The 16,179-nt window shown below is 33.7% G+C and overlaps 1 protein-coding gene across 1 annotated transcript in view; it reads left to right on the forward strand.

Moving 5' to 3' along the window:
* Window positions 1-16,179, forward strand: part of LOC149800872 (uncharacterized) — a 39,719-nt gene that overhangs the window by 10,114 nt on the left and 13,426 nt on the right. The window contains exons 3-5 of the mRNA XM_089954893.1: window positions 260-434; window positions 10,417-10,544; window positions 15,568-15,596. Coding sequence (XP_089811019.1) covers window positions 260-434; window positions 10,417-10,544; window positions 15,568-15,596 — 332 coding nt within the window. The remainder of the gene's footprint in view (window positions 1-259; window positions 435-10,416; window positions 10,545-15,567; window positions 15,597-16,179) is intronic.

Raw genomic sequence — 16,179 nt, forward strand, 5'->3', positions numbered from 1 at the left:
AAGTCGAGTCCAACTGCAAACAATATAGATCCTGATCTGTCATAGCATAGTGTGCCTTCAGATCAGAGTCTCTATTGTTTGGTGTAAGAAACTGCACAGGCCCAGATCTGCTGGCACATTATGCAACTGCAGATCTGGGTTTGTGCAGTTTGCAGTTGGGGTCATCTTATAAACATGGATATATAATATTTGTTAATCAGACATAGACCAGATCGGCTAATCAGCACACATCCTAATTATTATTGCATCTGATTTGCAGCTGATGTGTCAAGATGTACATTGGTGGGTGCTTGTAGATTATTTCATGGGTCTGAAATAAGTTTGGGCAAGGATCTTGCTGCTGATGTGAAAATGGCAATGAAGAAGATGGAACATTTAACCAGTCCAGAACAAAAAATCTCAGAAATGATTCCAGTTGATTTGTCAGCTATAAGGTAATTATTTTTTTTTTATCATGTTACGTGTTTAGGCTCGAATAAACAGTAACACAAAAAGTGAAAACAATAAGCTTTTTAAAATTTAACAAATAATTTATTTTCCTGGAAAAATTCTGTAAAAAAGGATAAGAATTTACGGTTTCAGGAATCAAATCCAAAAATAATCTAAGAATAATCCACGAATTATTTTGCAAAAGTCCTAGTAACAAATGTTCTAATAATTTCATGTTCAAATCCTGATGGAAAATCCAAGATTGATGACGATGACGTATGCTGTGGTCAGTACTGTGCTTATCTACAGTTCCTTGTAGAAATACAAATAATGGCACTCCTGTGTTGGAAATCCAAAGTAAATTTGTAAGCAATGTCTTTCCAAATTCTCTGTGTGACACTCCTCAAAATATTTCCAGACAAAAAAAAAATTAATCCTTTTGAAATCCAACTGATCTGAAAATTATAGCTCAAGATCTGGCTACAACAAACTAACTTGACATCAGTGTAAAAAGCCTCAAACTGAGATCTCTCTCTCTAAAACAACGATTATATTGTATTATAAGACGCAGTTTTGAAATTCCCCCAAGTTGTGAAATCAGAAGGGGGGTCACGTGATTATGTTTATATCATGTACACAGAATATGGCCTTGATTAGACCAATAATTTTCTCTAAGAATTAAAAAATTGAAAATGGTTGTTTACATCTTAAACCCAAAGCTCCATCATGACCTTGACAACAACCAATCATTTTAAAATAAAAATCGAACTTTGTTTACCAATTTTGAATCAAGGTCAGCTTCCAGGCCAACACCTGGTGTTTATGACAAGAATGATTCAGGTAAACCAGTTTTCTGGAAAAAATATCATATCCAGTGAATAAATTTACATTATGGGGCCCTGTGTGGCCAAGTGGTCTAAGGCACTCTCCGTTACGGATCACTGCTATCTCACCTCTGTCTGCATGGGTTCGAGTCTAAGATTCAGCTAACGTGGGTATGTGAGAAAGCTTGCCAGTAGCTTTTCGTGGGTCGGTGGTTCTTCCTGGGGTTTTCCTGGGTTCTTCCTCCACCATCAATACTGGCCGCCATGCATAGCCTATCGTGTGCTGAAATATGGCATTAAACCCAACAACAACAACAACAACAGCAATAAATTTACATTATAATAGCATATAATAGAACAAAAATTTAAAACTGACAAACAATTAAATTGAAATAAATATGAATTAAATCAGATATACGTAACACTTACTAGGCGTTAATGCAAAGTGAGCTTGTGGTAAAGCCCTGTATCTAGTGTGTAGCATGTGACATGGTAAAGCCCTGTATCTGGTGTGTATCATGTGACATGGTAAGGCCCTGTATCTAGTGTGTATCATGTGCCATGGTAAGGCCCTGTATCTAGTGTGTATCATGTGCCATGGGAAGGCCCTGTATCTGGTGTGTATAATGTGCCATGGTAAGGCCCTGTATCTGGTGTGAATTGTGTGCCATGGTAAGGCCCTGTATCAGGTGTGTTTCATGTGCCATGGTAAGGCGCTGTACCTGGTGTGTATCGCATGCCATGGAAAGGCCCTGCATCTGGTGTGTATCATATGCCATGGTAAGGTCCTGTATCTGGTGTGTATCATATGCCATCTGTTCATTGGATGGCATGCATCATATGCTATTAGACTATCCTCTGAAGAGTATAATGTGACTTCTGGCCATCATCAAATGTGTATCATGTGCCATCTGTCTCATCCGGCATGCGCTGTGTACCATCTGTCTCATCTGGTATGCATTGTGTGCCATCTGTCTCATCAGACATGCATTATGTGCCATCTTTCTGTTCAAAGAAGTGCAGAATGTGCCTTCTGACCATCTAGTACATCATCTAGTACATTTGGTGTGATCTGGCTATCATGCACCATTTGTCCATCGTTGTGCATCATCGGTCATCTGACATCCATTGTATGCCATCTTTTGTTATCTATAGTGCATCATGTGCTGTCTGTCCTTTGTTTAAAGTGCATCAAGTGCATTCTGTCATCTTGATTCTTATGTTACATGTTTAGACTCTAATAAACAGTAACAAAGAAAGAGTGAAAGCAACAAGCTTTGAAAAAATATAACAAATAATTATTTCCCTGAAAAAACACTGTAAAAATGGAAAAATTAAAACTTATGGTTTTAAGAATCAAATCCAAAAATAATCCAATAATAATCCATGAGTTAAATTTTAGAATTCCTAGTAATGAAATATTCTAATGTTCAAGTTCGAGTCCTGACGAAAAATCCAAAATGGAAGGCAGTGACTTGAACTGTAGCCTTTATATTATGGATTTATCATATTCTGCAGTTTTTGTTGATTCACAAACAATATTATGGTGTTTTAATTTCTGAATAAAATTTAAAGAAATGACTTTGGCCAAGAATTCTGTATAAGCACTCAGATATTTCCAGGAAAAAGAATTAATCTTTTAGAATCAAAATAATTTGAATAAAAATTAAAATATAACTCCAAACTGTCACAACAAAAGGAACACCTTTATGTCCCAGTGTTTAGAAGCCTGACTAACTAAATTCTCTATAGACATAGGTATAAAACCTGAATACTGTGCAAAACAGATGCCTGGATGAAGGTCAACTCTCCAGAATTTCTAGAACATCATAGAAGCTATTTACGTCTAAAGGAACATAGTCCCAGTCAGCCTCGATTTTACTATTATTAATCCCACAATTCGAATGAATAATAAAAAAAATACATTTTTTACTTGATTCTCAATCAAGGCCAGGAACTAGGTCATCAAAAGATACAAAGTTCAGTGTTTACAATTAAACAGTCAGGTCAAACTAATTTCTGGAAAATATAAAATTCCTTGTAAACAAAATTAGATCAGATATATATGTATGTATGTATGTATGTATGTATGTATGTATGTATGTATCTATGTATGTATATATGTATGTATGTATGTATGTATGTATGTATATATAACTGTATGTGCCATGTGCCTTCTGTCAGACATTTGCCATGCATAATGTGCCATCTGACAGTCATCTCATGTGCATCATATGCCATCTGTCAGACATTTGCCATGCACCATGTGCCATCTGACAGTCATCTCATTTGCAGCATGTGTCGTGTATTTACTGAAGTGTATCTGTCAACACTTGTTATTTTAAAGTCTTTTCTCACAAACTACTTTCTCATTTTCAACCACTTTTTGTGGAGGAGTAACAAGACCCTTCACTTTTGTTCAGACGGTACCAGTCTGCTACCAAATATGACCACCGTTATAATAAAAATAGCAAACCCTTTGTACAGCTTTTTTTTAAAAATCTGCTGAACAGTCTTACCAAATTTGATGCTAAGCATTATGACAAGAAGACCTTTCAAGTTTTTACAAATGACATCATTGATAACAAGGATAAAACTTGTAAATGATTTATGAAAATAACAAAGTGGGATTTGAACATATTTAACAGCAAATTGCCATGAATGTCATTCATATATGCATGAACATGATGACTCCATGTTAAAAATACCCGCAAGGCAATGTATTAACATGATGATTCTGTGTTATAAACCTCTCAAGACAATGCATTAACATGATGACTCCATGTTACAAACCCCTCAAGACCATGTATTAACATGATGATTCCATGTTATAAACCCCTCAAGGCAATGTATTAACATGATGATTCAATGTTACAAACCCCTCAAGACAATGTTGTAACATGATGACTCCATGTTACAAACCCCTCAAGACAATGTATTAACATGATGACTCCATGTTATAAACCCCTCAAGACAATGTATTAACATGATGACTCCATGTTATAAACCCCTCAAGACAATGTATTAACATGATGATTCCATGTTACAAACCCCTCAACAGAATGTATAAACATGATGACTCCATCTTATAAACCCCTCAACAGAGAGTATGAACAAGATGACTCCAAGTTATAAAACCTCAACAGAACGTAACCAAAATTGACATAAGCATCCTAAAATAAATGCTTGCTAGTTTGCACAAGTGACTTTGATTTTGATGCTGTTACTAAAAACAGATAAACTTTAAAATTAACTCTTTCTCAAAAACAGTTGCATTCATCTGGTATCTTCATGTTAATCCAGAAGGCTGCAAATTCAGATTCTTACATTTAATCCCAAAGTGATACAATCAAAATCTCATTTAAATCATTGTTTATTTTATGCAATGTTTGGAAAATCTCCTTGCAATGAAGAAAAAAAACCCCACCCAGATGTCTGTGCTATGAGAATGACATGTGGTACAGAATTTGAAAAATATTGTGCAGAGACCCTTTAGTTTCATACATGTGCTTAATATAGCTGCCATTGTCAAAGATAGATAAAAAAAAGTTTAAATGACATTTTTTCCACAACAACTTTGTAGAGTTTGACTAAAGTTGATCAAGATCATTTTGGCATCAATATCTTTTAGTTCAATACAAATTTTGTTGATTGCCATCAACAAAAGCTGAAATTAAATGATTTCATCTCAAAAACCATTTCAAAGAATTGAACCAAATCTGAAAAAATAATTCTGGCATGAAGACCTTGCAAAGTCACTTATTTGCTGTCAAATATGATCACTTTTACTGAAAGTAGTAAAGCTGTTAAACAACCTATCAACACCACAACTTGTAAATATTTATTGAGGTTTTTATAGCTTAAGATTCAGCATTTCTTCCACATCAAGTTTATTGATACAAGACCTTCTTCACATTGATAGGTTCTGAAATGCCTCACCTGCAACTGAAAGCATCAATGATCTTCCATTAAACATGGCTGTTATTGTAGAAAAATTAAAACCTGTGAATATCTTTTTGTCTCAAAAACCACTTCAAATAATTTTAGCAAATTTGCTTGAAAGTATCTTCTAATCAACTTTTACATGGCTGATTTTTGCCAAGTCTGCAGTTTTATGTCAGTTTGGATTCAGCTCCATTTGCAGATTCCCCATACATATTTGGTTATATGTCAAATCCATATGCAAACAACATAGACCCTGATCTGCCATCAGATAATGCACCAGGAGATCAGGATGGTTTTCGTTGTTGCCCCGAACCAGGAATTTAAATCCCCAATGAAAAATGAGCCATGTAGGGTGATGACACCCACCCACCCATTTTTTTTTTACAGTTTTTCATTCCTAGAGATTAATACAGCTACTAGTATTTGATAAATCAAGGCCAATACTATAATCTGGTAATTAAATTTAGCTTTTACATGTCTTTCTTTTATTTTTTATTTTAACCTTTTGAAACAAGAATTATAAATCATTATATATTGTTTCAATGCACACGTTCGATAAGGTATCCGACAACTGTAATTTTACACTCATTGCCTTAAATCAATATTTGAGGTAAGGATAGAGAGAAAATAGAGAAAAAGCATAAGGTATTGAAACAATAGTAATACTGAAGATAAAATAATACAGTATATGACAACTAAATTTAATATTTATTCACATCGATCCTTCATTCAAGTACAACTGTTGTTGAAACATTTAAATCCTTCTGAAAGCACATTTCATTTTATCCATGCATTTTTAATCCAAAAGAACAACAATCCTGTAAAATACTATAACTATTTCTTGAGACACTATTATTAATGAAACACTATGTATATACACTAATTACAGCAGAGTATTAAAGCTCACACTTCACAGATTTTTGGAGAAAGCCACTGTATCAACATCATGTCAATCAAGTCTCATGGTACTCACAAATTCTTCTCAGGTAAATAATCCCCAGACTGTGAAATTTAAAAGGTCCAGCTTTTTCAAAACAATTGATTAAAATGAGGTTGCCAGTTTTACTAATACTGTACACTGATCGTCACAAGTAACATCTGATTTTTCTTTAATGACATCCATGACCTATTTAATATACCACTCATGGAAGTGTGACTTTAATTCTTCTTTGTACTCTTTATTTACTCTCAAGTCTAGTGATTGAAGTCAGTCTATACAAGCGACAGGCCCAGACATTAGCTGCCTGGTAAGCAAGCACCTGTGCTGTGTTTGCAGCTTCTGACAGGTTAGGAAGTCCAGGAACTGAGGGGGGTCTGAGTTGAATTTTACCAGTCTTAAGCCACTGTGTTAACACAATGATGGTCAGAAAGTACTGATGGTGCTACCTGGCGGACAGTAGTTTAAGTAAGAGATCATTCATATGTACTTTAATAGCTGATTGGCCTAGTGTTGTAGGCTGTGTCGGCTTCCTTTGATGTTGAGCACTCAAACCAAAACATGGCAGAAGTGATTAATCTTAACAGGTATTTATTTCTGCTCATAGAGATGGAAGTATTGTTTTAGTGTTGCTGGCTGTGTTGGCTTCGACTGATGTTATTCATTTGTTTGAAAACACGGTATAAGTATTGAACTTGCCATGTGTTTGATTTGTGCTCATACAGGTGGTAGTATTGTTTTAAACATTAAAGTAACTGCCATTTGTGTCAGCATAGTTTTATTCTTTTGTATTCTTTATTTTGGGTATTTGTAGAGGTCAAACCATGAAATTAAATACTAATATGCAAACTTTGACAGGCAAAACCACAAATTTAAGTACCCATGAAAATGCCTTTTTATACAAAACCATGAAAATTGAGCCCAACAAAAATAAATGATAATACATTAATTGAATTTAAAAATCTGTACTTTTTAATTTGTGCAAGATTTATTTGAAAAAAACTTTTGCCAAAATGTGTTTGAAAAACTTTTGTGTGACAGATTACTTTTTCCCTTGACTTTACAGGGGCCCTAGGTGGCTGCATAAGATTCTGGTATTTTAGTACAGCTGTTGTCACACAAACTGTACCAGTCTTGTACAGAACTGCACTCTTCAAACCAGCTGAAACTGTACCAGTCTTGTAGAAAATTTGCATTGATATGCTTTGTGATTTTTATTGGTAATACAGATCATTTAAAAAAATTGTTTAACTTGATTGTAAGCATGTAGTGAAAATAGTGTAAAATCTGTTATTCTGGTTATGATTGAAATGTTTATCGTTTATCTAAAGCTCAGTATAGAGTCTAAACTTTCTGTAACAATGTAGGCTTCAATATTTACACATGTAAATGACTTAGTTTAGTTTACTGCATGTGAATATTCACAAAATCATTAACCATGTATACAAACAAACACATGGCTGCCACAAATGCAGGAATTACCTGTTCCAATTACATGATGTACTGATACATCTCTGCTCTGGAAGACAGTTTAGCAAGAGGTTTTTCTTAATTTTCTTTCTTCACATTGATTGTGGCATCATTTGGGAAAAGCTGAAGTTGACAAGAATTACCACATATTACCCATTGGGTTTCTTTTACTGCTAACAAAAACTTCTTACAACTGCATTACTGACCTTTGAAAAACTTTTTCATTAGCAGAACCTTTGACACGTAACATTGTATTTGAAAGAAACACCATTGTAAGTTTGTAAGCCACTTTTTCTTAATCATTATAGAGGATACATAAGTATCCCGTCTGACTGTCCAGCAGTACATCCAACTGCATTATGTATATTTTGTCATGTACATAAAAATCTAACAGTACAAAAACTACACAATAGTCCTAAACTATGAGGTATATTCAAACAAGACATGTCTTATAAACTGAATCCTATCATAATATTATGTAAAGACGTAGATCAAATGAAAGTAGTACACACTGAGTGAGGTACATAGTGCACTTTGTTAATGGCTTCCATATAAATAGTTGTCAGTTATTAATTGAAGGTCCAAATCATGAAAAGGTTGAATTTTTAATCATTTCAATTAAATGACCTTACTTTGAATAATGTATGCCACGTAAAGATTCAGAAGTTGAGGTGAACATTGCAGCCTTATTCTTCTGTTATCACTTCTAAGTAAGGTACCTGTTACATACCTGTCTCTTTTCTGTTTGATGAGAACTCATCCTCCCATTGGATGAACAAAAAGGTAAAATAAACCCTTGCAGCTGCTTCACTTGGTGTGAAGCATTAAGAGTTAGTGTTAGGAATGATCAGCCTGGTGTCAGGATAATGTGACCGGGTGGGACATCATGCTACATGTTTACAGGATGATGCCCATGGTTAGACATCACTATAAACTGCCACATTGTAGTCACCATAGCGATATGACTGGAAAATTGTTAAAGCTTCATTAAAGATAAAAAATCATATTCTCACACACACTCATCACAAAAGCAGATCACTGTTCCCCATCTATGATACATGTGTATACATCCTAGACTACTTAGAAGGCCCTTTCATGACCAGTGTGTGTGTGCATATATGTGTGTCTGTGTCTCTGTGTGTGTGTTTTAAACAAAGTTGCTAAATTTTGTGTCCATAGAAAATGCTATTTATTCTTTTATTTGTGTCTGGCCTTCCTTAGCAGATAGTAAGACATACCATATATACTTACTTATGAATCAAACTGCACAGACCCAGATCTGATATAGAATAATGCACTGGCAGATCTGAGTCTGTTTAGTTTATTAGGAGTTTTTAGTAGAACAAACAAGATAGACCCTGACCTGCAGCTGCAGTATAATACAGCAGATCAGGATATGTATTGTTTGCAATGGTATTTGTCTTAGAAGCAAGTACATATGGTAGGTATTATTTTTAGCTCTTCTGGCCTTAAGGCTTTTGGTATGGCCTCATGTCTATCCATTCTGTATCTGTCAGCATTTTGTTATTTCAACTTTTCATCAACTACTCCAAGAAATATAACTAAATTTGATAGAAAGCTTCCTGGCATTAAATTCTGTCAAATGTATACTAATAACACTGATTACTCATCAAGTATGACCACCATTATCAAAAAAAAATGTTTGAGAGACTTTTTCTTCAAAACCAATCAACATAATTTTTTTACAATATTTGACAAAAAATTGTACAAACCCTTTAAAATTTTTGCAGATGATGTTGATATTTGGCATCAGATATGACTGCCAATACTAAAACCTTTAAAAGATGTCTGCTCAACAGAATGTGGCTGAATTGAGGATGTACCATTCTGGCATAAAGGCTGTGTATTTAAATAATGCCAGTCCATTATCAGACAGGACTGTCAAGACTGAAATAGAAAACATTTCAGAATAAAAAAAATGAAATAAAATTGGATCAACTTTAACAGAAAGGATTCTGACTGCAAGGCCGTTAAGTGTATTCATTCTGCTTCTCCGTATTGCTGCTGTTTCTAAATTTAGAAAATCATTTAAATGGATTCTTCTTAGATAGTGTTCAACGGAATTTGACTATGTTTGACAGAGGGTATCCTTCTAGCCCAGATTCATTGGCCAACTGTATTTTGCATACGGTTAATGGATTAACATCAGCTAGACAAGCAGTCCTATTCCCTTAATCCTCTGGATCTAGTGTGTCATCACTGTGAATTAATGGTAGGATTTTTGGGGAAGTTATACAGAGACTATGCTCCCTCTGTATAAAGATAGTAGCCATAAAAGTAGCTTATATTTTAAATGAGGGGACCTTATAGTAAGGGATGTCCCAACAAGGCTGTCTCTAGATAATGTTTAAGAACACCATAAGGCAGTATTCAATGGTGTAAAATCACATTACAGTTGGATTTCATCAGTCAAAAACTAAAATAAGTTAAATGAATGATGTAGCATTTTAAAACAATTTTTGAACAATGTATTTTAGATTTATTGACTATGAAATATGGAATTATCTTTTAATGGGATCTATGATCATACCCACAATATAAAAGGGGCAGCAGTAGAATGAAGGGCTTTCTTTTGAGGGACCAATCTGATGGGATCTATGACCATACTGGCATTAAATAAGTGGCTATGGTACATTGTGGGGCTTTATTGTAAGGAACCAGTCTAATTGTCATACCCACACTAGAAAAGGGGCATCATTATAGTGGCTTTATAGTGAAAGACCACTGTATTTGAAGAATAATTGTCTTGCAAACCTGTTTATCTTGATCATTTTTTCTTCCAATTTTCAGTGCTGCTGCCAGTTTATTTCCCACTGCAGAGACCCATTCCATGATGATTGACGGGATACAATTTGACAAAATACCTATCATACATGTTCATTGCTCAAGAAACAACACTAAAATGACCCTAGTAAAAGGTTAGTATTTTTATGCATGAAATTTATAGTGTTACCATTCTCTCACAGTCTGTATATGTATTCTTAAGTCTGTCAAGCACACCTTTGTTAAGGCTTGTGTTTAGGTCATTCAGATTGTTATATATATTTAATTTGTTTGTTTGTTTGGGTTTTTTCCAATATTATATGTTACTTATATCTGTATTGTGTACTTGACGTTTGTCCAAAATCAAGTTAATGTTGTAGTTGACTGGTGATATTTATTTTGTAAACAACATAATACATAGCTAACATTTCTTTATAATCATAGACTAAATGTTCAGATCATTGTTATTGGAGGTATACATGTTTATTTGAATACCAATCGATGGCATTAGTTTTTCACTTTAAAATTCCCAAACTTGTTAACAACCTCAAATGTTTTAGAGAGGAAATGGATCTATATCCTGGGAACTGACCTACATTCTGGCACTGTTATTGTATCAATTTGTTTTTTGTATCAATGTTTTTTACTTGAAAAATTATTCATTCTTGCCTTAACATCCTAAGTAAAATCAGTCTTAGTGTTGGGTTCAATTTTTTAATTTGGGTAGATCTATTTATTCAGATCATTATTCACTGAAATTACAAAGTGCTCATTAATGTTATTTGACTAAGAAAATTAATTTGGTATTATAGTGAGTTCAGACAATAACATTTTTGTATTATAATATTGTGATATATCAAAACACTGTTAATGCATCGCCACATTCCAGGATTCTGGCATATTAGCACATTCAAGACTACAGGCACATTAATAATTCAATTTTGGAATTTATTTGGAACAAGACGGGAATTCAGATGGAATTTCATGCATTTTAACTTGTGATAGAACTTTTAGGACTGTTTGGGATTTATTTCACAATACTATAAGTTCTTTGTAAATTTTCACTTTTTTATTCTTGGGAAATAAATTATTTGCTGAATTGTATAAAACTTGTTGGATTTTGCTCTTTTCTTTTCCTTAGTTTAAGACCACTGAGCCATAACAAGGTGCAGTGGTATATAACATATTGACTATAACAATAATATTTATTAAAGGAAAATTTTTATTACCTCCCCTGTCTCTGCTTCAAGGTTATGTTTATATTGAATGTTCATGAGTTTAACCTCTTGCTTGGTACAGGTAACATCATTCTCCTGAAATCCAGTGTTTCATTCTCATTATTCTAAATTTTGAGGCTATCATTTCAAAATGTTCATATTTTTATCTCTTTTGGTTTGTGACTAGAAGAGCTGATGAGATAGCCTTTTGTCTTTTGTCCATTGTCTGTTTATCATACATCCATCCATTAGCACAAGTTTGTTATCACTGTTCCTTTTAAAGAACTTGGAGGATTGCTATAAAACTTTTCCCACACATTCATCCCATGGTTTTATTGGTCCTAAATGAAAATGGTACCAGAATGGTCACCAAAACAAGAAATCTTGAAAACCTTGTTATTGCTACTCCTCCAGGATGAATGAGATCTTCACCAAAAGGTATTCGATGATGTCTAGTTGGTCCCTAAGGGAAGATAACATTGCTGTTGCCATACATCCTCTTTTTTCCTGACATGTCTTGTTTTTCTGGTCCCTAAATGATACAGATAAATGATACAGATGATGTTTAACATCCACTCTCCAGAGTGTTCTCTTTTCTGAAAGTTTAAATATGGTAACTATCTAATTTCCACTGTGGCCTCCATGGCAGCCATCTTCCAAATCTTTTTGTTGCTACACCTGAATCATCCGTTCTTGACATAAAGTCTTCATATAAAAGACTTCTTATGATATCTGGTTGATCCTGAATGATAATGGTACAAATTAGGCATTAAATAATGCTGCCATGGTGACTATCTTGGAAATGTTGTTATACAACTAACTCAAAAGCTTGCACTTGGATAACTTGCGGGGTCAGGCATGAATCCCTTGTTTTTGTTTAACCAGAAAATATAATAAATACTGGATCCTATATGTTGAATATGAAAAAGCTCATTATCAAAATTGGTAAATGAAACCTTTAAGTATCACTTGTTTTATCATCAACAGCTAGTGCACAGAAATTTGAATTAGCATCATGAAATTCTAAACGTTTAACAAGAAGTCATATGTTTTGTTATCTTTTCTTTCCAAACACTATTCTCATTACCCTGTAAATGACAATACTCAAATAAATTTCTATCAATGAAAATGACACTATTGCCAACTGATGGCAATGCTTTGATAAATAATTCCCAAATAAACAAGTTTTGTCAAAGCAAATTTGAACTTTACCTCTATCTTGTAATTCATTTTCAGTGTAATCATTATAAATAAAAGATACCTTTTTGTATCTAGACATGACGAATGTCCCAATGTAACTCATGCCCTCAATTTTAGCATGGTCCATGGTTCTTTTTGGACACTGTTGTGTACAGGTTGTCAAGGAAAAGAGGTATGACACCACTACTAAGTGAATGATCATATGAACATGGTGTTTGCACAAGAAGCCTTCAGATATCAAGTGGTTGGACATTATTGGTACTCCTTCTGAATGGATGGTCTTATTATGTGGTCCTCACTAAAAGACTTTTATGATGTGTGGTTGGTCCTAAATGAAAATGGTTCTCACCACAGTGGCCATCTTGAGAATCTTATGATCAATAGTCTTCTTGGGGTTTTAAATAAATACTTCTCACTTTATGTAGTTGGTCTTAAGTGAAAATGATGCTAATGTGACCATCCAGTCCAGAAGTCGTTATATGAAGTCATTATATTTAGATGGTCCTTGTGAAAAGGTCTAAATTTCAGGAGTCAAAAACTTATTTTCCTATAGAACAGCATCTATGTTTAGTCTCAGAAAGTTATATTAAGATGGTATTTTAAAAAAAATACTTTTAACGATATCTTGTTGGGCCTAAATAAAATTGGTGCTAATCTTTAATAACAGCCATTTTGAATAATCTTGTTGTTACTCAAGAATATCAGGAATGGTTTCAACACTCCACAGTTAACAAACAGAAACATTCTTATTGTGAATTCCTTGAATATTTTTTTTGGCCACCAGTAAAATGTCAGTTCCTTCAAGCTGTTGTAATCACTCAGCAAACTTAAAAATCTTTTATACTGACAAATTTGGACAGTATAAATTTGATTTGGATTATGTAGGCCATATACTGACAAAATTGGACAGTATAAATTTGATTTGGATAATGTAGGCCATATACTGACAAATTTGGACACTATAAATTTGATTTAGATGATGTATGCCATATACTGACAAATTTAAACAGTATAAATTTGATTTGGATAATGTAGGCCATATACTGACAAAATTTGGAAACTATGAATTTGATTTGGATAATGTTGGCCATATACTGACAAATTTGGACACCTTAAATTTGATTTGGATAATGTAGGCCATATACTGACAAATTTGGACAGTATAAATTTGATTTGGATAATGTAGGCCATATACTGACAAATTTGGACACCTTAAATTTGATTTGGATAATATAGGCCATATAATGACAAATTTGGACACCTTAAATTTGATTTGGACAATGTAGGCCATATACTGACAAATTTAGACAGTATAAATTTGATTTGGATAATGTAGGCCATATACTGACAAATTTGGACACCTTAAATTTGATTTGGATAATGTAGGCCATATACTGACAAATTTGGACAGTATAAATTTGATTTGGATAATGTAGGCCATATACTGACAAATTTGGACAGTATAAATTTGATTTGGATAATGTAGGCCATATACTGACAAATTTGGACAGTATAAATTTGATTTGGATAATGTAGGCCATATAATGACAAATTTGGACAGTATAAATTTGATTTGGATAATGTAGGCCATATACTGACAAATTTGGACAGTGTAAATTTGATTTGGATAATGTAGGCCATATAACGACAAATTTGGACACCTTAAATTTGATTTGGATAATGTAGGCCATATACTGACAAATTTGGACAGTATAAATTTGATTTGGATAATGTAGGCCATATACTGACAAATTTGGACAGTATAAATTTGATTTGGATAATGTAGGCCATATAATGACAAATTTGGACACCTTAAATTTGATTTGGATAATGTAGGCCATATACTGACAAATTTGGACACCTTAAATTTGATTTGGATAATGTAGGCCATATACTGACAAATTTGGACAGTATAAATTTGATTTGGATAATGTAGGCCATATAATGACAAATTTGGACAGTATAAATTTGATTTGGATAATGTAGGCCATATACTGACAAATTTGGACAGTATAAATTTGATTTGGATAATGTAGGCCATATAATGACAAATTTGGACAGTATAAATTTGATTTGGATAATGTAGGCCATATACTGACAAATTTGGACACATTAAATTTGATTTGGATAATGTAGGCCATATACTGACAAATTTGGACAGTATAAATTTGATTTGGATAATGTAGGCCATATACTGACAAATTTGGAAACTATAAATTTGATTTGGATGATGTAGGCCATATACTGATGAACCTGGACAGTATAAATTTGATTTGGATGATGTAGGCCATATACTGACGAATTTGGACACTATAAATTTGATTTGGATGATGTAGGCCACAGCTGATGAATGATAAATAAATACAGCAGTATTCAGCATAATAGTGCATTCAGAATTTTCCACTGTATTATTAGTCTCTTGATTTGTTTGGCACCCAGATGCTTGTTGGCCATCCCACAAAACAACTTTGAAAATTCTAAATGATGTGGGTTCAAAGTTTTTCTTTAGGACTTTGGTGGTTTTACCTTTTTAGAGGTTGTGGACATGAGAATGTGTTAGACTGGGTCTGGGTGAGTTTTTCAAGTGATATTGGGTATTTGAGTGGTGTTTGTGTTAATGAATTGTCACTGTATAAAGCAGGCCATGCATATGAAATCTGCCAACACAATTCACTGACCCAAAATATCCCCTAATGTAAAGTCTTTATATAATGCGTCAATTTATTGCTATGACTTAATTTTTTTTCTTTCTTCATTTCAGATGGTAAAGCACTGGCATACGAGTCAGGGGTAAATATAGTAAAACATTAGATCATGAAATTCTGTGTAACTTTTAATTATATCCATGTATTATCAACCTCTATTACAGCACCACCTGCATATCAAGACCACCTGTCTGTAATCTTTAATTAGATAAATATGTAACCAAACCCTGCAATAGTGATTACCTGCATATCAAGACCACCTGTCTGTAATCTTTAATTAGATCAATATGTAACCAAACCCTGCAATAGTGATTACCTGCATATCAAGACCACCTGTCTGTAATCTTTAATTAGATCAGTATGTAACCAAACCCTGCAATAGTGATTACCTGCATATTAAGACCACCTGTCTGTAAAGGCCAAGTATAGTAGGTTCCATTTGTGCATAAATCAAATAACCATACTTGGATATAAAGACTGTCTTTCATAGCAACAGCTTTCAGCAGCAATAGCATGTCCTTTGAATGGTCATTTTGCATATTGTCCTTTGAATGGTCATTTTACATATTGTCCTTTGAATGGTCATTTTGCATATGTTTAACTGGAGTTAATTCACTGAAGCTGTCAGTGAAACAAAAATTGTTTTCTACCAGAAATGTTTATTGAGG

The sequence above is a fragment of the Sinohyriopsis cumingii genome, chromosome 4 (genome assembly GCF_028554795.1).
Source record: "Sinohyriopsis cumingii isolate HCF-2022 chromosome 4, ASM2855479v2, whole genome shotgun sequence".
Classification (NCBI taxonomy): domain Eukaryota; kingdom Metazoa; phylum Mollusca; class Bivalvia; order Unionida; family Unionidae; genus Sinohyriopsis; species Sinohyriopsis cumingii.